This window comes from Mesoplodon densirostris, chromosome 16 (genome assembly GCF_025265405.1).
Source record: "Mesoplodon densirostris isolate mMesDen1 chromosome 16, mMesDen1 primary haplotype, whole genome shotgun sequence".
NCBI lineage: Eukaryota > Metazoa > Chordata > Mammalia > Artiodactyla > Ziphiidae > Mesoplodon > Mesoplodon densirostris.
In genome coordinates, this window is record NC_082676.1 from 52,982,707 (window position 1) to 53,006,277 (window position 23,571).

Below are 23,571 nucleotides of genomic sequence, written 5' to 3' on the forward strand. Positions count from 1 at the left end.
AATGAGGCACAGAGAGGTTTTTAAACAGCACGCCCAAGGTTCCATAGCTAGCCCTGGAGAACCAGGCTTCACCTCCAGAATCCCAAGGATCAGAACCCCGTGTCCTTGTCCATCACCTCAGTAGTCCCATTTCTGCAATTCTCAACTTCGCAAGGATCCTGCCCAAGGTAATTCAAATCAGGAAACCCCAGTGCAGACAACCCCCTGGAGAGGAGGCTTATAGGATTCCAGCTGCATAAATAAAGTTTGGAGGCTGAGCTCCACTCATCTGCTGGAGTCTTCACTGTTCTGCAAATGCATTATTAATCAGCCACTGGGGTCCTCCCCATAGAGCCTTTTAAATTACAGTTAAATTCCTTGATAGCGTTCCATGCACCATAACAGTGCATTTCCTGTATCCACAGCAATAAACAAGGGGAGGAGGGAGGCCTGGATAACCAGGGTGATTGCCCTTTAAACGAGGTCTAGGCTGAGAAAGCGATGGCAACAGCACCTCTAAATTCTCTGGGTCCCCGGCTGCAATGCTAATAAAGTCTTAAAACAAACAACACTGTCAAACCGGCATCCAGGGCCCAGATGGCTGGCCTGGCTGCTGTGGCTTCGCTGGGCCTCCAGGTCACCTTGTCAGGGTCCTGCCCCCTGGGGGCTTTCAGTATAATTAGGGGGAGCGGAAGCTGCACCTAGGTTGGGACCTATGGGCCACCAGTGGGGGCTTGCTGCTTCCTTGGGAGGCTCGTTACAAGTTCCAGGTGATGACGTGGGGGACTCCCTTGGGCGTATGGCTGGGGAAGAGGCAAGGAAATATCCTGTCTTCTGCAACTCTTTTCCCAACCCACCACAGCTGAGAAGTTACAGCAGTCAGCTCTTTATGAAGCTGGGGTCAGCAAACTATGGCCCTCGGGCCAAATCCAGCCTGTCTGTTTTGTAAATAACGTTTTATTGGTCACAGCCAGGCCTATTCACCTCCATACTGTTTGCATATTGAGTTGAGTAGTTAAGACAAAGACCTATATAATACGCCCTAAAAGACTAACTGGTCTTTTATGGAAAGTTTGCTCCTGTCATAAAGCATAAATCAGATCATGCCACTGTTCCTACTCAAAACCCATCAAGGGCTCCCTACTTTCCTAGGGAAATGCCTTATCCAGACTTTAAGAACCTTCTAACTGGGCCCCAGTCTAATGTCCCACACTCTCTCCGTAATTTGTCTGTACGTGTAGACAAATCACCCAGCCTCACTTAGTCTTAGGATCCTTGTCTATAAAATGAAGAGAACGAAGCTTACCTCACTGAGGCCGAGTGAGGCGTACGTGAGGTAATACGTCTGTAGAAGAACTAACTTTATTTTTTATTGTGGCAAAATACACAGAGCATAAAATTTACCATCTCAACCATTTGTAAGCTTTTAAGTTTAAGTACAGTTTGGTAGCATTAAGTACATTCACATTGTTGTACAACCAATCTCTAGAACTCTCTGTATCTTGCAAAAGGGAAACTCTACCCATTAAACAGCAATTCTCCATTTCTCCTCCCCCAGCCCCTGGCAACCAACCACCGTTCTATTTTCTGTGTCTATGAACTTGACTTCTCTAGAGGCCTCATATAAGTGGAATCACATAGTATTTGTCTTTTTTACATCTGTCGTATTTCACTTAGCATAACGTCTGCCAGGTTGATCCATGTTGCAGCATGTGCCAGAATTTCCTTCTCTTTTAAGACTGAATAATATTCCATTGTATGGATAGACCAATTTTTGTTTATCCATTCATCTGTCGATGGACACTTGGGTTGCTTCCACCTTTTGGCTCTTGTGATTAATGCGTCTATGAACATGGGTGTTTAGATATCTCTTTGAGACCCTGCTTTCAATTCTTTTAGGTATAGACCCAGAAGAGAAGAGCTAACTTTTATCAAGCACTTCCTAGGGCCAGCCTCTGCATGAACACGCCACATAGATCACCTCACTCAGTGCTCAAACAACCCTACAAGGTTAGACTATTATTATCATAAGAGGGACTACAGAATTTATTGCCCACACTGGGTAACTCTTGAGAGGGAAAGGGAGCACTATTAATAATAACAGGCACAGATCGAGACTGTCTGGGATAAACTGGAATGTCAGGCATCATCCCCATTTTATAGATGAAAAATGAGGCACAGAGAGGTGAAGTTACTTTTTCAAGGTCACACAGCTAGTGAGTGGCACAGCCAGAATTCAAACCCAGGCCAACTGACTAAAGCTTTCATTGTTAAGCACAATTCCACGTACATAGCACGCAGCCTGGCAACAGTCAGTAATCAATACATGGTATCTAATTGTTATTGGCTCTTCAGACTGGGGAGATGAGCCTTCAGGGGGAAAGGAGCCAGCTAAGGGCTTAGAAAGGTGGGGGGGTGAGGTGGAGGCATTCCATGGCCAGGAACCAGGCTGGGGATGCGACACATCCATGCTGAATGTGAGCTGGCACATGGAGGAGATGAAGGCCCCCGGAGGGAGGCAGATGGCCCCGTCTCAGACACACCATCCCGGTAGGACCACAGGCGGGTTTCTCAACCAAGGCACTATTGACATTTTGGGACGGAAAAGTATTGTGTGGCTGTTCTGTGTATTGTAGGACATTTGTTGGCATCCCTGGTCTCTACCCACTAGTTGCAAATAGCACCCTGCCCCTGCATCAGGTTGTGACAGCCAAATATGCTTCCAGGTGTGGCCCGATGTCCCTTGGGGGGCACAACTGCCCCATTCAGAACCAATGACCTGGAGAACAGGCAGAACTAGAGGGGATGAATCATTCTTCCAGGTCAGTAGTTCTCGAAGTGTGGTTCTGGAGCAGGAACTGCAGCATCTGTTAGAAATGTAATTTCTTGGGTCCCGTGCTAGACCTGGACCAGCATCTCTGGGGGCAGGTCCAGGTGCCCACGTATTAAGGAGTTCAATGTTCAAACTATTGTCCTGGGTCATGGAAGAGACTTGCTAGGATCTCAGAAGGTTGGGATGCAGAGCCATTACTAATTTGAAACCTGACCAGGGCTCCTGGGAAGAAAGCAGATCCCTTTAGGAGGATGAGGATGTTCTGGAAGCTTCCAACATCCTGTGTATGACTAACACAGGATAGAACAGGCTGCCATAATTGGTACAGCGTGTTTGCAGGATAGTTTGATGGTATTTACCAAAATTTAAAACAGACAAGCCTTTGGACCCACCAATTCCAATTCTCAGATGCTCCAAGCAGCCAGTCTCAACTCAGGGTCCCCAAGAGAATTAAGCTCTAATGTCCTGAGGCATCCATCATAAGCAGCAATTAGCTTTTCTCTGATGCACCTAGAATGGTAGAGGTTATGCACCATCTTTGGGAGAGTTGAGAAAAGAGACACCTAACAAAAACCTGGCAACAACCTAAATGTCCACCAATAGGCGAATGGCTAGTTAAGCTGTGGTGAAGCCATACTCCAGAGTTAACAGTCAGCCATGACAAAGAGTTATATAGGCAATAAAAGAGACTGGGTAGGGCTTCCCTGGTGGCGCAGTGGTTGAGAGTCCACCTGCCGATGTAGGGGACACGGGTTCGTGCCCTGGTCCGGGAAGATCCCACATGTCACGGAGCAGCTGGGCCCGTGAGCCATGGCCGCTGAGCCTGCGCATCCGGATCCTGTGCTCCACAATGGGAAAGGCCACAACAGTGAGAGGCCCGCGTACCGCAAAAACAACAACAACAAACAAACAAAAAAAGGAGTCTCGTAAATAAACATTATACTGGGAAACAGAAAAAAAGGATTATATAGTTCTCCATCTCCTGACAGGGATACAGGTCTCAGACCTAGATACACGTCCAGATGAAAAAAAGCAAGTTCCAGAACCAGATATCAATTTCACATGATTTTTGAATTTTCCCATGCCCCAAACCAGATGTGATATTTTTGTAAGTTCCAGATTTATACATCAGTTTCTTATTATTTATAAACCCTCCGTTCCAAAACAAACTCTATTTTTGCAAGTGCTGGTTTTAAAGATCTAAACAAAACCAAAAATGTGCTTGCAGTGGTTACCTCTCCGAGGGGACTGGCCAAGTTTTTAAAGATTTTCCAGTTATCTACTGTGTTTTCCAGTTTTTTGAAATAATGAGAATGCATATGGTCCCACTTGAATAAAAGTATTATAACAAGCATGCTTTCTGTATTATTTGAGCAAGTTTTAAAAATTAAAAAAAAAAAAAAATTCTGCCTCCCTCCCCGCTGCCCTGTTTTCTCCCTATCTTTTCACTTTGGCCGCTGGAAACACCACCAGGGCCAGGCTCCTGGCAGCCTCCCAGTTACTCAGCTGAGGCTTCTCGCTCAAATGGTGCCACGCTCTGAGGTGAGCTATTAATTTGCACTTTGTGCCTCATCCTCGATTCTGATTTAGGGCAACATAAACCCCCCTCAAAATTCCAAGGAATAAATTAATTTACTAATTTCGCCATTAAGAGTTTCTCAAAGCAAGCCCTATTTCAACTGTCCTCTAATCAATCACCATTTTCCATGTTTATCTCCTATTCAATTTTTACCACAGGGTTCGCTATACATCAATTTGCCTGATGCTCTTCCTACATATGTTTTAAATTACTTTATCATTGTATAAATTTCACAGCCATTAAAAGGCTCTAATACCAGCATGGCTGACATGATGTTAAAAATTGGATTCAATTCCACGGGGTAATAAATTGTGACCTAAATCCAATCTCTCATGGGTGACTGAAGGATACAATGAAAAATTATTGCTTTGTCATTTTTACACTAACACAAATATACCATGGAAACTAGAAACTGGCAGAAAAATGGGAGGCCACCGCCGCTGGCTACTTTTCACCCAACGCAGCTTTGTAGGCAAGACCTGAGGTCTTTCACGGGATCAGCCCCGCTCCAGCACCAGGCATATTACTTGACTGCATGGATCTCTTTGCGACAGATGGACAGAGCTTGAGGAGGAAAACTGCAGCTAAAAGGCAGCCGCTGCTAGAGGGATAGAAGCACGGTGGTTCAGCATTTCGCCGCTGGCACCAAAGCCTCTGAGCTCAGAGCCTGGCTCTGTCACTGAGCAAATGTGTGATTTTAGGCAAGTGTCCTCCCTCTCTGTGCGTCGGTTTCCTGAAATACAGAGTTGTCAGAAGAATGAATGACCTAATATGGCTAAAACGCTTAGGATAGTCCCTGGCATTTAGCAATCCCTAGGTCAAGGTTAAGCATTATTATCTAAGCACAGATTCTTATACGGAGACTTCGGCACCCTGCTCTTTTTGGTTGCGGGGAAGGAGAGTAATGAACAGCTAGAGATAGGTGTTAACATTGCCTCTGCGTTTCCCTCTATCTTTGGAGAAACTGCAATACTCATTCGACACATTCCGATGGCAGGTTTACTAAAGGTTCCACAGAGCAAAGAGGCTGAGATGTGGGTTTTGAAGTCAGGCAGACAGAACTGAGTCTGAAAGGTCTCCCACTTGCAAGTGTGACCCCGGGCAAGCTACTCGACCTCCCAAGCCTCAGTTTCCCCATCTGTAACATGGGGTTAGCAAACAGACTTTGCTCCAGCAGGGGCTGGAGGTATGACCTGGAACACAGATGAGACTGGCCTCGTGGCTAAATGGGGGCTGCAGATGACCCTGGCAACTCCAGGATAATGTGATGTGTGCTCCACTGGTGAGCGGGTAAGGTGATTTGGGGGTACACAGTCTGAGCCCCTCTTGGAGATGTAGGGAGAGAGTCCCAGAAGACTTCCAGAAGGAAGTGATGTTGAAAGGAATTCCTAATGCTTAACTGACAAATAATTTGAGAGAGGAGAAAAAGCAAGCTGGTTTTGTTGATTTGTGCAAAAAGGAGGGACTAGCTTGGACTGACTGTCATCCACCGGCCGCTACAAGGGCCACGCCCGGGCTCTCTTTCTGCATCAGGGCTCTGATTTCCCAGCCCTGGGCGGCTGACATATAAGCAGCTGCACCCAAAGGAAGGAATGGCTCAGAGCACAAGAAACTGTCCAAGTGACTCGCCATTGTCTACCTGGTCCCAGGGCAGGCTCTGGGCGAGACACTCATGGAAGCTGAGAAAAGCATCCTAAACTGCCCGGCTGGGTAAGCGGGTCCACTGTGCCCACACTGGGAGGCTGGCTTCTGAACCGCAATAATCTAATGCTGATTTGTAACAGGTGCTTGTAAATATTCGCTGACTGAATAGAGGGAAAATTTTTAAATATTCTCAAACATGGTATTTCATACAGCAACCCGAGGAGGCAGGAGAGGCATCAAACAACCCATTTTACAGGTAAGAAGTGAGGCTCAGAGAAAACAAGTGCCTTGTCTGAGGGTCTGGCAGCTCACTCAGTGGTAGAGGGGCCACCAGGCTTTCCTGGGGAGACTGGTTCAGAGCCTTCCCCTAAGCCTGCACTAGCTCAGTGCCAGTGGAACACCCCCGGGCACACTGCCTGCTTGAGTCTGTCTCACCGCTGGGGGCATTGAGGCTTCCCCTCTGTGCCCTGGATGTCCTGGAAAACAAAGGTGCCACAGGAGGTGAGGCCCCCAGGAGTTGGCAGCCCGTGTTCAGGCTGGGGTGGAGGTGGGGGTCAGGGCCCACAGGTGGAAGGGGCACGGTTCTCTGGAGGGGATGTGGGACCCGTCCCCGGTCCCGGACTGCCAGAGCCTTGCCTGTCTTTCGGGCTGGTCTTCCCTTGGCTCTCCGGTGATTTCGGTTTGGTCCCTACAGACGCCTCTGATCCATTCTCCTCGCTCAAGACAAGGACATAGATCATCTAGACCCAGTGATTTGGGGAATTAAAATCCGGCTGGGAAGATGACAGACCAACCCTCCTGCTCATATTCAGAGTCCCCAGGTGGTCTTGTTAGTTCTTCAATCTCCTTATACCTTCTACTGCCTCAGAGCCTTTGCACATGATGGACCCTTGTCCTGGAAGACTCCCCCTCCTGCTCTTTCCCTAGGTAATTCCTCCCACTCTTCATCTCTCAGTCCCACTAAAATTCAACCACATGTCTCTGCCGAATCGGTGGTGCGGTTGCAATTCTGCATTTATTTTTGTGCTCACTGGACTCATGTGTCTCCCCTCCCACGTTTAACAGGCTGCAAGCTCCATAAGGACAGGGATTCTGTCTGTTTTCCTCCCAAACAGATCCCCCAAACCTAGTGCCCGGCACAGACAGAGGATGCTCGGTGGATAACTGCCGAATGAGTGAATGTTGAAGGGAGCGGGGGACAAACACTTTCAGTCCCCAGCTGGTGGCTATGCCACTCACAGACTTCTAACTGTTCCATTCCCGTCCCAGTGCATGCGGGCCTCTGCATAGCTCCCGGGACGGGTAGCTTGAGCCACTAAAGCTCAAAACAACCGTGTTATCTTCTTACCCAGGGAGGATAAGATTGAGGCCTATGACATGCCAAGCAGTGTTATTCTCAGATGAGTAAGACAGAGCCCCTGCCACGTGGAGGATGGGTCTGGGGCACAGACAGATAAACAGTAGGGGGCGCTTTCTTCATGCACCATGTGCAATCTCAGAGCAAATGCTGACCAGCGACTCTTAAGAGCTCTCCTGGCTTCCGTCCTCACCCCTAGCATCCACTGTCAATACCGCAGCCAGGGGATCCTGTTATACATGTCAGGTCAGCCCCCACCCCCAGCCCTGCTCAAATCCCTTCAGCAGCTCCCCCAGGTCACCCAGGTAAGAACAAAATCCCTACTGGTCTGCAAAGCCCCCGATTAGTCAGGCTCTCTGCAGAGCTGCTCCAAGCAGTGGTCCACAAATGCAGGGTTACCAACATGCTCCCGGTGCCCTAGTCTCTAGATGTCATTGTGAGCACATGAGAAGGAAAAAAAAAAAATCCATCTAACCATGATCCCCTTGTCTCAAATACACTGCAGAAGCCTTGGGAAATGTCTGCCTGAAGTGTCCAAATGGGTTGCCCCGGTGAGGCCAGGGAGGGCGCTAATCCCGCTCTTTCAGGGCTGGTGTTTTCATCTTCTTTCCGTGCCTAAACCTTGCAGCTCTGCCTTCTAGGCATGGCAGTTAGGGAACAAACACACCCTAATGACACCTTTCAGAGTGAAGGGCAGAGCCGTGCAGCTGGCAGGCCATTCCAGGAGGAAGTGGGGAGGGAGGTGAGGGGGGCATTTATGATATTTCCCATAACTGCATATCTCTCTTTCTAAAAAGCCATGTGGGCAACAGCTGGCTTTTTTTACAATTCCAAAATGGGGAGGGGGTAAAATACCACGGTGCTTTAGAAGAAGTCCACGTGGGATTGGCCTTTGGAGACCCACCTTCCGATGGGGGGCCTTGGGGGACTGCTGGCCACACGACCTGGCACACAGCAGAGCTCAATAAATGTTTGCTCAAGGGCCAGGCTTGAGTCGTCTTTGTGCCCCAAAGAAACCCCTCAGCCCAGAACACCAACAGTTGGTCACCCCCATCCAGTCCATCGGCCAATCCTAGCAGCTTTTTCCTACTACCCTATCCTCTCACTGGGGCCGCTGCAAGAACCTCTCCACAATTCCCCTGTTTCTACTCCTTCCTTAAAGCTAAATCATGTGAGAAGCAGGACTGGTGGATCGTATGGTAGTTCTGTTTTTCATTTTTTCAGGACCCTCCGAACTGTTCTCCACAGTGCCTGCACCATTTTGCATTCCCACCAACAATGTACAAGGATTCCAATTTCTTTGCCTCCTCACCAACACTTGTTGTCTTTTGTGTGAGGTGATATCTCACTGGGTATTTATCCAAAAGAAGTGAAATCAGCATCTCAAAGAGATATTATATTAGCACACCCACATTCACTGCAGCATAGCCAAGATGTGGAAACAACCTCAAGGTCCACTGAGGAATGAAGGGATTAAAAAATTCGGACTTACATGGAATATTATTCAGCTTTAAGAAAAGAAGGACTCCTGCAACGTGTAACAACATGGATGAGCCTGGAGGACATCACGCTGAGTGAAATAAGCCAGACACAGGACAAATACTGAACGATTCTACTTATATGAGGAATATAGAACAGTCAAACTCACAGAAGCAAAGAGCAGAATGGTGGTTGCCAGAGGCTGGGGGGATGGGGAATGGGGTTCGATGGGTATAAGGTTTCAGCTGAGCAAGATGAATAAGCTCTAGGGATCTGCTGTACAACACTGTGCCTGGAAACAGCAATACACCATTGTGCGCTTGAAAATCTGTTCAGAGAGTAGATCTTACGTTAAGTAGATCTTATCTTATCAAAATAAGATAAAAAAATAAGATAAAAAAATTTTAAAGTAGCATAAAATTTAAAAAACAAATTCAAAATCAGATAATGTTAAAACTCTTCAGTTCCTCCAATGGCTCCCATCTCTTTGACATCAGTATCCGAACCCCCTGTGGTGGCCTGGCCATTACCCCTGGCCTCTGACCTTTCACCCTTCTGCTCCCCTCACTGCTCCCTCTGCTTCAGCCATACTGACCTCCTGGCTGCCTCTGGAACAAGCCAGGCTGTTTGCTAGGACTGTTTCCTCTTCCCGGTGACACTGCCACCGAGGCTCCTCAGAGAGGCCTTCTGTGGCCACCTACCTAAAACGTCCACCTCCCCTGTCCTGTCGCCTGCTGTGCTTGTCTACGAGCTCTCGTCACACCAGACAGTGGACTGTAGGTCTACTGGGTCACCTGTCCCCTGTGGCCTCTCCCATTAGGGAAGAAGTGCCACCAAGGTGGGGCCTCAGGCTGCACGCCTCCCAGAGTCACCATCCAGCTGGTGGCAACAGACATGGTGCTCTGAGCTGTGCAGGGCAGAGGCCCTGCAGGGACGAGGCATCCTGTGCTTTTGTTCACTGTTACGTCCCCAGATACTAGAATAAGAGCTGGCAAAGGGCAGCTCACCACTGCCTGTTTTGGTATGGCCTGCGAGCTAAGAGCAGTTTTTACATTTTTAAATAACTGGAAAAAAAATCAAATGGATGACCTTTCGTGAGACATGAACATTATGTGAAATTCACATTCTGATGACCAGAATAAAGTTTTATTGGAACACAGCCATGCTGGTCGTTTATTTATGTATCGCCTGTGGGTGCTTTCATGCAGAGTTGAGTAGTTGTGACAGAGACCCTGCAGCCTGCAAGGCCTCATACTGTATTTACTATCTGGCCCTTCGCAGAACACGTTTGGGGAGTGCTGGCCTGGGACGTCGAATGGCACCTAGTGGGTGACCAATGAATGGGGCCTGCTGATTTTTCCTGGACTGACCGCGGTCAGGGTCCTACCCCTCACTCAGAAGCTCAAGGAGGGCCTTTGGCATGAGTTTATTCCGACCCCAACGAACTGTTACCAGAAACCTCCTTTTCACTGGGGTTTGACGAGAGAAAGACGAGAAAGAGTCCTCTGCATACCTGGCCTTCGGGCAAGTCGGCCCCATCGGCTTGGCTGAGCCATCGAAGGATCATCTGGCTTCATCACGGCCACCCCAGTGGTGTGGTGGCTCTGAGTTGTCCACGGCTGTTCCCTTCATTGTCTCATCCTAGGCTATACAGCAAAGACCCGGGAGAAAGCAGTGTTCCTGCCCGACAGATGGGGAATCGGACGTGACAGTCTCCCCTCAGCCACCTCCATCCGGAAGCCCATTTGTCCAGAGTCTTTGGCTTCCTGCAGAGACTGATGGGTAAAGACGGGTTGCTGTGTCCAAGGACAGTTGCCTTTTCATCAGAAACCTCCTCCGGTCCGTCCTCACTCCTAATACTGGAGCCCCTGTCCCTGCCATGTGCACGTGCTTGCCAACTTGCAGCTGGTCCGCTGACTTAAGAGGGAGAGCCCTTGCTCATCACTCACCGGGGGACCACCGGCACACTCAGCGGCTCGGGCCCGGAGCCCCCGCTACGGTGGCCCCCAACACCCCTCCCAGTGACTGCTTTCCGTGGAACCTCTCAGTTTTCATCTCTCATTCTTCACCTGGACACCTGGGCTGCAGTCACTCCACTGGCTTTACCTGGCACAGCAAAGAGTGAGGAGGTGTCAGAGGCACCCGGGTAACCGGTGGGGCCTCTCTTGAGATGCTTTTTTTTTTTCTTGAGGCATTTTAACTCAAGATGGAAGGAGGCTGGTGGCCTATGAGGGCCATTGGAGAGAGCATCTTGATATTTAATTGTTCCCAATATAACGAGGCATTGCCTGCTTAGAATGCCTCTTACAGGTCAAATGGTCTTTATTGGGAAAGCAACCCCTCACCAGGGTTAGTGCGTCCTCTGTGGCCAGGGCTCCCCGCGGAAGGTGTGGTCCAGCAAGGCTTCTCTGAGGAAGGGGCATTTAGGCTGAGACGTAGAGAGGGAAGAGGTGGGGTGGAGTGTGCAGTGGGGGCAACAATGGAGGGGGCTGGGACGAGCAGGAGGGAGTGGCTGAGGCACGCGGGGCCTTGTCTGAAGACCAGAGCGAGACAGCTAGGGCTGGGCAAGGGGAGGTCACCCTGCAGGTGGGCCTTCCACTCTTCTCAACGCCGCCACCACTGTCTTGCTACAGCCGACAGCCAAACACATTCACTGTACCCTATCCCCCTCTGCACCAGGGGTTTCATGATCCCATGTCAGCCAACAACCCTCTGAGGATAGGGTACGAGTATGTGTCCATTTTACAGATGAGGAAGCTGAGGCACTAGGAAGTCAGGGTCACACCACTAGCAAAGACAGAACCAGGATTCAAAACCCAGTGTCAGCAGATCTTCCGATGGAAAAGCTTCCAGCCCAGGCCACCCTGGGCCTTCCATCCAAGATGGTTTCATTTCCATGAAACTCTGGGAGGTCCAGTTGGAGTGCCTGGAGGCTCTTGGGTGATTCTGGAGCCTAAGGAAGGGCCAGGAGACCTAGGCAACTGTGGGGGGGGGCACTAGGGGCTGGGCCACCTGGGTGGGGAACGTGGGTGGGGGTGGGGTCCGGTGGCTTGGCGGCTGCAGTGAGCACGGGGGCTCTGGGAGGAACGAGGGGTGCTGTGGGATTAGAAACAACCCGCTCGGAGGCCAGGCTTGGGAGCCGATGGGGTAGAGCGCCCCGCCTGACCTCACCGCATCTCACTCCTGGGGGCTGTGAGTGGATGGTCCGCAGATCCGCGTTTTCCTCCTGAAAACATGTCACCATTCCAGCTGCTTCCTCCAAGAGGCTGGCAGTGAAGCAGACGAGTCACAGGGGCAAGGTATCCGTGCAGAGCACACCAATCCGGGGTTCTAGACTCTTCCTTTTCCCTGAAGGTGCTGGGGTGCGGGCACTGGAGGCGTGGGGATCGGAGGAGGAGGAGCCCTTCACACAAGCCGACATTTCACATCGATCCCCTCGTAACTTTTCAGACTTCAAGCCATGAGGAATTGTTTCCTTAGTGATATTCAACTTCCGGCATCCTGTCGGCTGAAGTCTGGGTGACGCTGAGTTCGGCAAAATGACAAACAGTGCGTACATCTGCGTGCGGACGTGTAAGTGTATGTGTCTGTCTGTTTACACACATACCTACTTCCCCTCCCCTCCCCTTCCCACTTGGCTTCCTCACTGCCCGCGGAGCTGGCGCTCAAATCCCTCCTGAGCGGAGGGAAATCCGGGTGTCATGGTTTCCAGAAAGGGAACGCGATCTCCGTATGGGGTGTAATTACATCTTAGCTTTCTGCAGAAGAATAGTTTACGGTTTAAATGCTATTAATTGTAAGCTGTTTTGTTCCACGGGAAGTTGTTCGTTGATAACTGCCCAATTAGGGTTATTTTGCAATTAGTCTATTCACAGAGAATTTATTGCAAAAGGGGAAGGCTGTGGTGCAGTAAATGAAGGCACTGCCCGGGCTGGTGTGCCAAGGCTCAGACGCCCATCTTATTACCTAGCTCCCAGCTCCCTGGAGGGTGTGCCACCTTGGCGGACGCAGCAGAGGCCACAGGGAATCCCCCAGGCTGCACAGCCATGCTGGGGGTGTCTCAGCGGGACCAGGACAGGCCACATCAGCCCGCTCACTCCCCCATCAACACCCACCCTTCTCCTTGCAACTGTACTGATGGCGGAGAGAGACAGCCTGTGGGCTCAGGACATCCCCGAGCTCGGACCGTTTAGGCTAAAGTGAAACTTTCTGCCTCCTGAAGAGGGAAAGGCTCTCGGGAGGATTCAGGCTCTGTATTCCTGAGATACGATACCAGCCCTGCCATCTACTAGCCATGCACCTGTGACCAAGGACTAAACCTCGTTGAGCCCCCATTTCATCATCCATTAAACGGGTCGATAAGAGACCGACCTCATAAGGCTGGTGTGAGGATATAGTGGGATGGGAGGCACAGTGCTGGAGATACTACTACACAGAACTGGTACCTTGCAGGGATCAGCATGGGCCACATCCCACCCACAGCCTGTCTTTGTAAATTGAGTTTTATTGGAATAACCAAGTGCATTTGCGTATGTATTGTCCTGGCTGTTTCTGAGATATAATGGCAGAGTTGAGGAGTTGCGACAGAGACTGCACGGCCCACAAAGCCTCAAATATTTACTCTGGCCCTTTATAGAAAAACTGTGTTGACCCTTGGTACACAGCGAGTACCCACTGTCATTCTCACGGAAAGACATTCAGCTCAGGTCTCTGCCAGGCCATGCACTAGCTAAGAAAAAGATTTTGGAAACACCTCCACTTATTTATTCTGCCACAATCTGCCAAGTCATGTCAAGAGTATGATGGGAACCCCGGGACTGCTTAGACAAGGGTTAAAATGCAAGAGAGAAGCAAGCCTTTTCTTTTTAGACCTTTCTATTGAAAAGAGAGTATATAGTACGGATACAGGTTTCCAACAGAAAACTTAAAAAATACAGATGAACTTGAGTAAAGAGTTGAAGCTGTCCCCACTGCACCCCACCCAGAGGACCACATGAAGGGCTTGCCGTGGACACTTCCAAGCCTCTCTACACACTTACCCACGTGGCCGTCCCCCACCTGATCCACACCCTCCGTTCTGTGACCAGCGGTCAACAGAGAAGCATGTGTGAGAGATGAGGAGGCCTGAATTTTAGCCCAATTTCAGCCTCTAACTGATTCGGTGACTTTGATGATAAGTCTCCTCTCCTCTATGGGCCTCGTTTCTGACCTGTCCAGTGGAGAGACGGAATTAGGACTTCTCTAGGGGTGATCTAGTCCCCTTTTCCTTGGGAGCCATTCTTACCATGCACATCCTTCTCTCGAGAGAGAGATGGAGGATTGAGGAAGCACGAGGCATCTTCCTGCCTGGCTTCCAAATCCTCCAATGTTGGGGGAACTGAGAGCCCCCTGCCCACACCCTGCCTCTTGGTCCAGCTCTGTTGTCACCTTTCCTGATGCTCTGACCTTCTATCTCGACAAAGAGGCGGACCCAGCCGCTGGGACCATGGACCCATTCCTCTTCCACGCGTGGACTCTGTCACTGCCCCATGCAGGTCTTTCCATGTGTCCTCCCCCCACCCCTGCCCTCAGGACCTCTGGGTTGTCCCATGGTCGGGGACCTTCTCTCTCCACTTCAGAGTGAACTAAAGCATTTGGTGGTATCTGAATTTAGAAGCAACAAGGAGGTATTTTCAATGCTTGACCATTTAGTGAGGGATAGCGGGGTATCCCTTGCACTGATTATGGCCAATGAGAATGAGGGGTGACCAAGAGCAAATTGGGAAATGGGCCACAAGGGAAGACCAAGTGGGAAGACCCTTCGTGTATTTAATGCAGGGCGCTCCCTGGACAGATAAGGAAGCCAGAACCAGCGAGGGGAAAGGGCTTTTCCTATCAGTTCATGGCTGAACTCAACTAGAACACAATCTCTCCATTTCCAATGCATCCCTCTCTGTTTGTTCCCAATGACACTGGCTCTTTCTTTGCAGAAAGTGTCTTTTGGATGCAGTCCTCCCTCTGCATGGAGAAAACCACTGGACGAACTAATTCACAAACTATTTGGGATGTAACGTCTTCTGCAAGGAAAAATAAAATCCACTGGCTCACAATGAGCTTATGTGGGGATGAGGGTACCTGGGTGAAACAGTAGTGGCCACCACGAGTTAGCTGTAGCCAGATGATGGGAACATGAAGGTTCTCCCTACTCTGAGGTGGGTTTGAAATTTTCTGCCATAACATATTTCTTTTTTTTAAGAAGGGATCTTGACAAAATATGACCTAACCCAGAATGGCAATATCTCTATCTCAGGATGTCTCTACGTGCAGGCTTGAAAGGCCACTTACAAGCCCCGTGACCTTAGGGAAGTTGTTTTACATCTCTCACGTGTAAAAAAGTTATGCTCACGATGACGGTGCTAGCCTCACTGGGTGGTGGATGAGATGAGCTGATTGAATACAAAGTGCCCGTGCTGTGCCCGGGACACAGTGAGCGCTCGGTAACTGTTATTACTCCCCTTCCACACGCACTGGAAAGGGTGAAAACTGCCAGCAAGGAATACGTGTCAGAGGCGTGAGGTGAGATGCAGAGATGCACGGTGATGCCTCTCACCTGTGCAGAACTGTCCCCCGCCAGTTTCTGAGGACCCTCCCCTGTGCTTGTGAACGCCGCTGTTACAGCTCTGACTCGCACTGCATCTCAGCAAGAGGTCTGATTTATCACTGGTCATCAGCACAGAGAAGAGGGCCCAGCACAGGGCAGGAGGGAGGGAGGGAGAGAGAGGGAGGGAAGGAGGGAGAAAATAAGGAAGGAAGGAATTTTAGGTGGAGGAAAATGGGAAGGATGTTTTCCAGAGCCTCCAGTGTCAATGCAACCAACTAGAAACCTTTCAAATCTTATTCAATTACAGTAACACCGGTGTCAATTTTAATCCCAATACTCTGCTGAGACAGAAAACAAACCATATCAATACCATCGCCTCCTACGACTTCCACATTAGCCCCGATTGCACTGTATTTTATCCTTTGCCACAAAAGCAACAGGTTAAAGCTGTAACAAAAGGGAACTGGATTTTGCGAAACTTTTCTCACACGAGACTTCTGAATTCAGGGAAGCCCACAGCAAAAGATCTCCTGTCTTCATTTGGGGTTTGCAAAATAGGGCGGTGGTTCTGAGAAGGTCTGCAAATGTGAGCAGAACGGGGCTGGGACTTACCTTCGAGGGGGCAGAAGCGAGTGACCTTCTCGGGCATCAGCAGCCCAAGCTTGTGGCGGCAGTAGGTCTCCCCGATCTCCTGGCGGCAGTGCTTGGACTTGGAGCGGGACAGGGCGGAGATGGCCTCCTTACCCGAGATGTCACACTTGAGGGGCCGGTCAGACTTGATCTCGGGGGAGCTGCCCCCACTCTTCCGGGCGTGGGGCTGTCTGGGGGCATCCTTCCCTTGGCTGCCGTTGACCGGGGCTCTCGCACCAGGAGGCAGCACCTCGTTGGCACCTTTCCCTGGGGACAGACGCCCCTTCCCCTTCTCCTCCTGCCCCAGCTTCCTCTTCAGAAGCTCCTTCTGTCCTCTCGGGGGCTTCTTCGTCAACTCGGGCTGGTGCTTTTGCTTTTGAGTCCTGGGTGCGAAGTTGCTGTTGTCCACGTTCTCAAAATCCTTGGGCACAGAGTTCTCGTTGTTGCTGTCTGTTCGCACTTTCTCTTTTGGCCGGTGAGAGAAGTAGCCATCCTGGAGAAGACAGGAAGGAAACACAGAAGAGAAACTTGACTTTGCCATCACGCTAAGCAGGCTGGCCCTGGAGAGTGGGGCACGTAGGTCCCATGCCCTGCCTTTGCTACGAGCTTAATGCTAGACCTCATGGTAGGTTTTTCCCTTTGAACCTCAGTTTCCCAACCTGGAAATAGAAGATGTGCCAACTAGAAAATAAAGCTTTTGCAAGCTCTAACGTGCTATGACTATGACCCTCAACGCTTGTTATTAACCACACCCCCTTTTCATATGTTTCCTTGGTTGTCTCTGCTACTGGAATCTGGACAGTTTGTTCCAAGCTTCCTGTTTAAATTCTAGCAGCAAGCACGGTGATGGTTTATTTAATGGCTAGAAATGCCATAATAAAGCTATAAGGGGAGAAAATATCGGTAGGATACTGTATAATTTACATTGCCTTTAGGACATGCTCGTAGATCTATGCCCGTAAGAGAAATCAGACCGTGCCATAGTTAATCCTGAGGGGGAGACATCACCGGCTATCTTGAGGGGAATATGCCTTTTATAGGACAATCCTATGCAAGGATCCTACAGTGAGTCCCAGGGGGATTAAAACCTGTGACAGTCTTAGGTTTGAGCTTTGACTCTTGATGTCTGTACCTACAGCAGAACTGAGTAAGTCACGGGGTGGGGGGGCAGGGTGTCAAGAGAAAGGCCAAGAGTCATTCTGGAGAAAATGAGTCTTTCTGGGAAGGCGGGCACCCAAAACTCAGCTTTCTCCATGGGTAGGTGGGCCCTGGCCATTTTGACCTCGGATCAAATGCACTGGTCAACTAACATCCTGCATCACTTCCAAAACACATTGCTTCTGCTTAGAGCCCATTATCAAGGCCTTAACCTGAAAGAGAATCCACTGTCCCAAAGCTAGTCAGAGGGGACACAGAGGCCACAGAGAATGCTAACTGACTCCATAAATCTACACCCATTGCTCTAGAAACACACTGGCAATGAGTAGCAATTCTGAGGGCAGACTTCCTCGTTCGTCTTCCTAAATGTGCCGATTAAAGGTTCTCAAGGAAGAGGGTGGTGGAGAGTAGTGGAGGTAGTGCTGGTGCCCAGGATCGGCTGACGTGCAGCTGACACTGAGCGTGGCTCCTCCTTCAGCAGGTCTGCCAACTACTGCCCTTCCCGAACCAAATCCTGCCCATTTGTTTTTGTAAATAAAGTTTTATCGAAACACAGCCATGCCTGTTCATTTATGGACTGTCTATGGCTGCTTTCCTGCTACAACAGCAGAGGTGAGTGGTTGCCTTAGAGACTGGTCTGCAAAGCTTAAAATATTTCAAGCTGGCCCTTTAAGAAAAAGTGTGCAGACCCCAGCTCTCCAAGAACTGTGAGTTTAGAAGGTTCCCCTGGGCTTGGTTTGATTGCCCTTGTCTCCAATGTCCCCATTTGGCCCAACAACGTGTTTGCCCTCTTCTTGCCTTTGTCCCATCTCCCCTAGCATCAAGCACCAATTTCAAGAGGCCGTAAGAATGAAGACTACACTAAGATACCTCGTGGCCATTCTGTAAGTTGATGTTACTTTTATTCTCATTTTGCAGGGACTGGGCATCGGTGACTTATCCAAGGTAACTCAGCTGGTTGGTGGTGAAGCTGGGATTCAAACCAGATAGACTGCAGACCCCATGCCCTGGGCTACCAGCTCCACCAGCCACTTCCAGGAAGCTGCAGAGCCCTTCTGATCCCCATCACTCTGTCCCCTTAAGCACTGCAGCCTTCCCATCCACTCCCACCCAGCTAAATGGATCTGGGATAGGCATGTCATCTCCAAATAGCCGTGTCAAGGCTGGTCAGTGGCCATTAGGTGGCAGGGAGTCACAGAGAGGGAGAGGACAGTAAGGAGGGGCCATGAAGCACCAGCAGCTTGAGGTGGCAGGAGGTGAGAGGCAATGGGTAGGAAGAAGCAAACAAGGAGATGCCGAGGGAGAGTGGAGTCTGTGATGGGTCCTGGAGTGGCTACTGGTCATACACAGGAGCTGCTATTACATGCTGGTCTGTGAAGGGGAACTTCTGGTTCTGACACCTGTTTCCAGTCTTTCTTACCTCTCCACGTATCTTGCAAGAAATCCCCCTCAGTGAGGGGCCATTCCTCTGTTCTTATAAACAAACCACACTGATATACCTGTTTTCCCTTCTTTCTGTCCAGAGGCCCTTGAAGAATCAATCCCAAGCAGCCTCTCAGATGCATTTTCTGAGCACTCGCTGTCAGCCAGGCACCATATGCAAACGACTCACAGGTATTACTTATTGGATACCAACAATCGTCCCATAAGGGGTACCCTCCTCACTATTTTACAGAAAGAGGTGCTAAGGCTTGTTGCTTTAACACTCTCAGGCATGGGCATGTATCAAGTGCCAGGCACTGGGCTAAGCCCTTCCATGTTTAACCTTCAGAAGTAACTTTCAAGACAGGTATTACCATTCCCCCATCTTACAAAAGAGGGACAAGGGGAACTTGGGGATGTTCAGTGATTTGCCCGACTTCATTTAGGGGAGGCTGTGAACGCGTACCTGTTTAATTCTAAAACTTGCTATAGTTTAGTGCCTCTTCTGTTTGGCTGAGAGGTCAAGGGAGGAGCATTTAGCTCCCCCTTCTCTGTGGGGGAATGGATAGGGTACCTCTCTCTTTGCTCATATTAGCCTAGGTTGGGATGGAGCTGGATGGGGGGATGGTATTCAGTAAAGCTCTTGACAAATATTCCAGTTCTCTTCCTTCTAGGCACATGATACAATTGTACTTCCCATTCCCTGCAAATGAGGCACAGCCAAGCAACCTGCCGTGGCCAAGACCAGTGACTCGGGCCAGGGCACAGTTTGCCATGTCCCTCCTTCCCCCATAGCATCCAGCCACACTCCTGATGGTGAAGGCCCTGCATTCCTGAGTGAGGGCAGGGTGGAGGATAGACTCCACCAACCCTCCATGGGCAGAATAAACCTCTGGTGCTTTCTGTCACTGAGGTTTGGGGATCTTTGTTACTACAGCATAGTCTAGCTCATCCTGATTAATACAGGAGCCAACCTGATCTGCTTTCTTCCTCTTAGCTGTCCTCAGATACAGGAGCCAATTTATTATTATTTTTTTGCCTCTAACGGTTGGAAAATCAGTTCGATGACTCCTGCTGCCTGAGAACAATAATTTAAATTCTGTCCCTAAGCCCGTTTTCTAGAAGTTAACAAGAAGGCAGAGAGTGCGCAGAAAGGCCTCTGCCCTCCCAGCCATCTGCATTCTCTCTCATCAAACACATCTGCAGTACTGTTCCTGGGTTGTTCTCTTTCCTCATCATTAACTGATGATCACCAGTTTGTCCCCCAAGCAGAAAACCTCCGTAAAACCACTAATTTCAAAAGCTCACGTTCTCTACTACCTTCTGGCAGAAGTTCTCCAAGCAACACCAGCCACAGGAAGCACTGCAATCAACGAAGCTAATTTGGCCATCAGAGAACGGTTGGCTCCTCTGGTTAATTTGTGATATCAGGACCAGGCGCCACCATCAATTCTAATAGGACTCCTCATTTATAAGCGTCGTCTACTTAGAGACACCCCCGCGATGGGGATGGTGAGCTCATGGTGGCCCCTTGGCCTTCCGCCTGGCCCCAGGTGCTACTCAGCTGCCAATCAAAAGATTCGAGTGTAAGAGAAAAGGGAAATATTTTGTCTTCTGGAATGAAGAGCTCACAGATATTCGATAGCTTCCAGATAAGCCACCGAGCCATAGTCAGTGAGAACCAGGCATCACTCAGAGGCCTGCGATGATCTGTCATGCTGAGTCAGGGTTGCTTCCTACAATAGCTGATGAGTTCTCCTACACCCTCCCTCCACAGTTTTCTTTCTTTTCTTGTACATTTTATTTTATCGTGGCAAGAACACTTAACATGAGCTCTACCCTCTTAGCAAACGTTTTAAGTGCACAATACAGTATTGCTACCTACAGACACAAGGTAGTACAGCATATCTCTAGAATGTATTCATCCTGCATAACTGAGACTTTATGCCTGTTGATTAGCAATTCCTCATTTCCCCTCCCCCAGCCCCTGGCAACCACCATTCTACTCTCCGAATTTCTGAGTCTGGCTATTTTAGATTCTCATGTAAGTGGATCAAGTCTTTGTCTGTCTGGCTTATTTCACTCAGCATCACACCCTCTGGGTTCATCCATGGCACCACATATGGCCGGATTTCCTTCTTTCTCGAGACTGAATAATATTCCATTGTACATATATGTCACATTTTCTTTATCCATCCATCCCTCGATGGGCATGAGATATCACCTTGCCTTCCCTCTAACTCTTCACCTGCTCGCCAAGAGGCAAACGGGTCTCAGCTTTTCTCTTCTTCCCCTGGAGAATCAAGATCCACACATCCAAACCCAGGTTCCCTTCCCTGTAAAACCCAACCTTGGGAGGTTTCCAGGCAAATACATGCAAGATGACGATCATATCCTCAGCACCCATGTCCCCTCATACTCTGGCCCTTCACACACCTTGTGTCTCTAATCCTCTCGAATACCCAGTGAAGCAACAGCATGAGTCCTAATGAAGGGGAGGAAAGTAAGGCACAGGGAGGTTAAATAACCTGACCAAGGAATGAATGTGATGCTAGAAATGACATGATTCAAATTCTGCATGCCTCAGTTTCCTCATCTGGAAAATGGGGATGTGAAAATAATACTTATGTCATGGGTATTTGGTGAGGATGAATGTATGTCAAAACTTCCAGAATGTGCCCACCACACCCAAAGCAGGAGAAACAAAGAGCAAAGAAGTTTCCCTACTAATCAACACTGGGCCTCCACCAACTCACCCCTGATGGTCTCCGGCTGGAGGACAGATCAGTTAGTATTTCTTCATGATGATTGCTAGCTGTGTCCCGTTTATTCTTAAGCAATCCAACATTCTCACCTTGGGTTATTTATGCAAATGCAACCCTTTGATTTATTTTATTTTAATGTACTTATTGCAATGATTGCACATTCAAATGTTTGTATGAGAGCTCCAAAACTAATTGCTCTGCTGTTGCCTTACCCCTAAGCTGCTGATAGAATCCATTTTTATTCTGGAGAAATAATTAAATGCAATAATGTCCTCTATTCCCATTCAACCTTGGGCATGTTTAGAGTCAATTTCAATCAGGTAGAAATATGCCAAGCACAAGACTGCTTCCAGAGGCAGGTTACATGACCCAGGCTGGTGTTTCAGAGACGCCTGGGTCTGCTCTGTCCTTCCTGGTTCTCTAACGTTCAGACTTCAGGATGGATCTCTCCTCGCTTGATCAATTGAATCGGCCCAACCTCCTCCCCTGCACCCAGGTCCTGTTTCCGAGGGGTGGAGGTGGGTTGCTGTGTTTTCAAACTCTCCACTCATTGATAAACCTTTGCTCTTATTTTTGTGTAGAAAGAACACCGAACAAGAAAGGAGGAGACCTGGGTACTTGTCTTGCTTTAGCGACTGTCAGATTTTCTCATCTGTAAAATGACAGGTCCTGTGTGTGTGCTTCTGAACATTCTCTGAATTAACCGTTAATCAATACAATCGATTAACAAAGTTCTGCCATTTCAGATCATTGAGAAATAACTGACGGATTTTAAGAGACCAGGGACTGAGGGATAGATGGATGCTCCTACGTGCATCATCTTCTCCCTGCCTCATCCTGTGATCATTTTCTCCAGCAGCTCTTTGACCTGGGACAGACCATTTCACCTTCCTGCACCCTGACGTCCTCATCCATCTCAGGGGCTGAAGCTGGCATCTATCTCCCTGGAACTGAGAGAACAGATGAAGCACAGAACACAGTGACTGACACATGCAAGGTGCTTACGAAACATGCATCTATTAGAAAATATGCATACAGTGCTGGCTCTGCCCCAGGCTCTGTTCCCAAGCCCTCTGCAGAGACTAGTTCATTTGATCCCCATGAGGACCCTATGAAGGAGATGCTACGTTATTCTCCCCATTTTTTGGATGGGATCATGAAGGTTCAGAGAAGTTAAGTGACTAAATCCAGATCTAGGAAGTGGAGGAACCAGGACTCAAACCCAGGCAGTTGGGGTCCAGAGGCCACACCCGCCAACACTGCACCGCCTCTCTGCAGCTATGAGGAATAGAGATGGTGTCAGAGGGGAGCCCCAGCCAGGTGCGCTGTGCAGGCGTGAGGGCGCCTGTCCCACCTGCTCACTCATCATGACCCGTTTACGGCTTTCTTTTGTGCCATGTGGATGCACTGCCAGCTGAGTAGCTGTTTGCTGTTGAACTCAGTGTCCGAGGCTTCATTCCAATCACCAAGGTGATCGAGGCCATTGAGAGGGGCACATGGGGGAGAAGCCCACACCTGCTTCCAGAAGGACTTCTGTGCCAGGGCAGTGGAATGGAGGAGGCGCAGTGTGCATGGCTGCACCCAATTAGGACATGCAATTACCAGGCTGCCAATGCAAATAGACCTCACAGAGGCCCCTTGCCCGCCCGCCTGGCTCATTTGCATGCACAAAAAGTGGCAGGGCTGGCCAGAGCTTAGAAACCCATGGGCTCTGCTGGGCACGGGCAGGCCAGGCTTTAACAGAACCCTCAATAATAAGCCTGGTGTAATTTAGCAAATTTAGTCATGTTAACGGGACGCCCAGCATGGGGTGAGGAGGGAGGGAGCTGGATGGATAGAGCTGGCTTGGAATCCAGCCTCTGCCCCTTAACCTTGAGATACAGAGAAAGAAGCTTAGCCTCTCACAGCCTCAGTTTTCTCATCTACAAAAATAAAGGGGTAGGAAGACCTACTTTGCAAAGGTGCAGGAGAGATTAAATAATAGGGCACACTCATATTTAATTCCAGTTAACAACAGAACAATTAGCATGAGGCTTGATATGTACTCAGCACTCAATCGACATTTTTAGCTGGCACCCCATCATTTGATGAGCAGACCTAAATCATTTGGAAAGGCAGGGTCGGGAGGTGAAGTGTGTTCAGATC

General features: G+C 49.4%; 1 protein-coding gene across 1 annotated transcript in view; it reads right to left on the reverse strand.

Annotated features, from left to right (window-relative positions):
* Positions 1 to 23,571, reverse strand: part of XYLT1 (xylosyltransferase 1) — a 301,015-nt gene that overhangs the window by 118,597 nt on the left and 158,847 nt on the right. Inside the window, exon 3 of the mRNA XM_060120268.1 lies at positions 16,064 to 16,574. Coding sequence (XP_059976251.1) covers positions 16,064 to 16,574 — 511 coding nt within the window. The remainder of the gene's footprint in view (positions 1 to 16,063; positions 16,575 to 23,571) is intronic.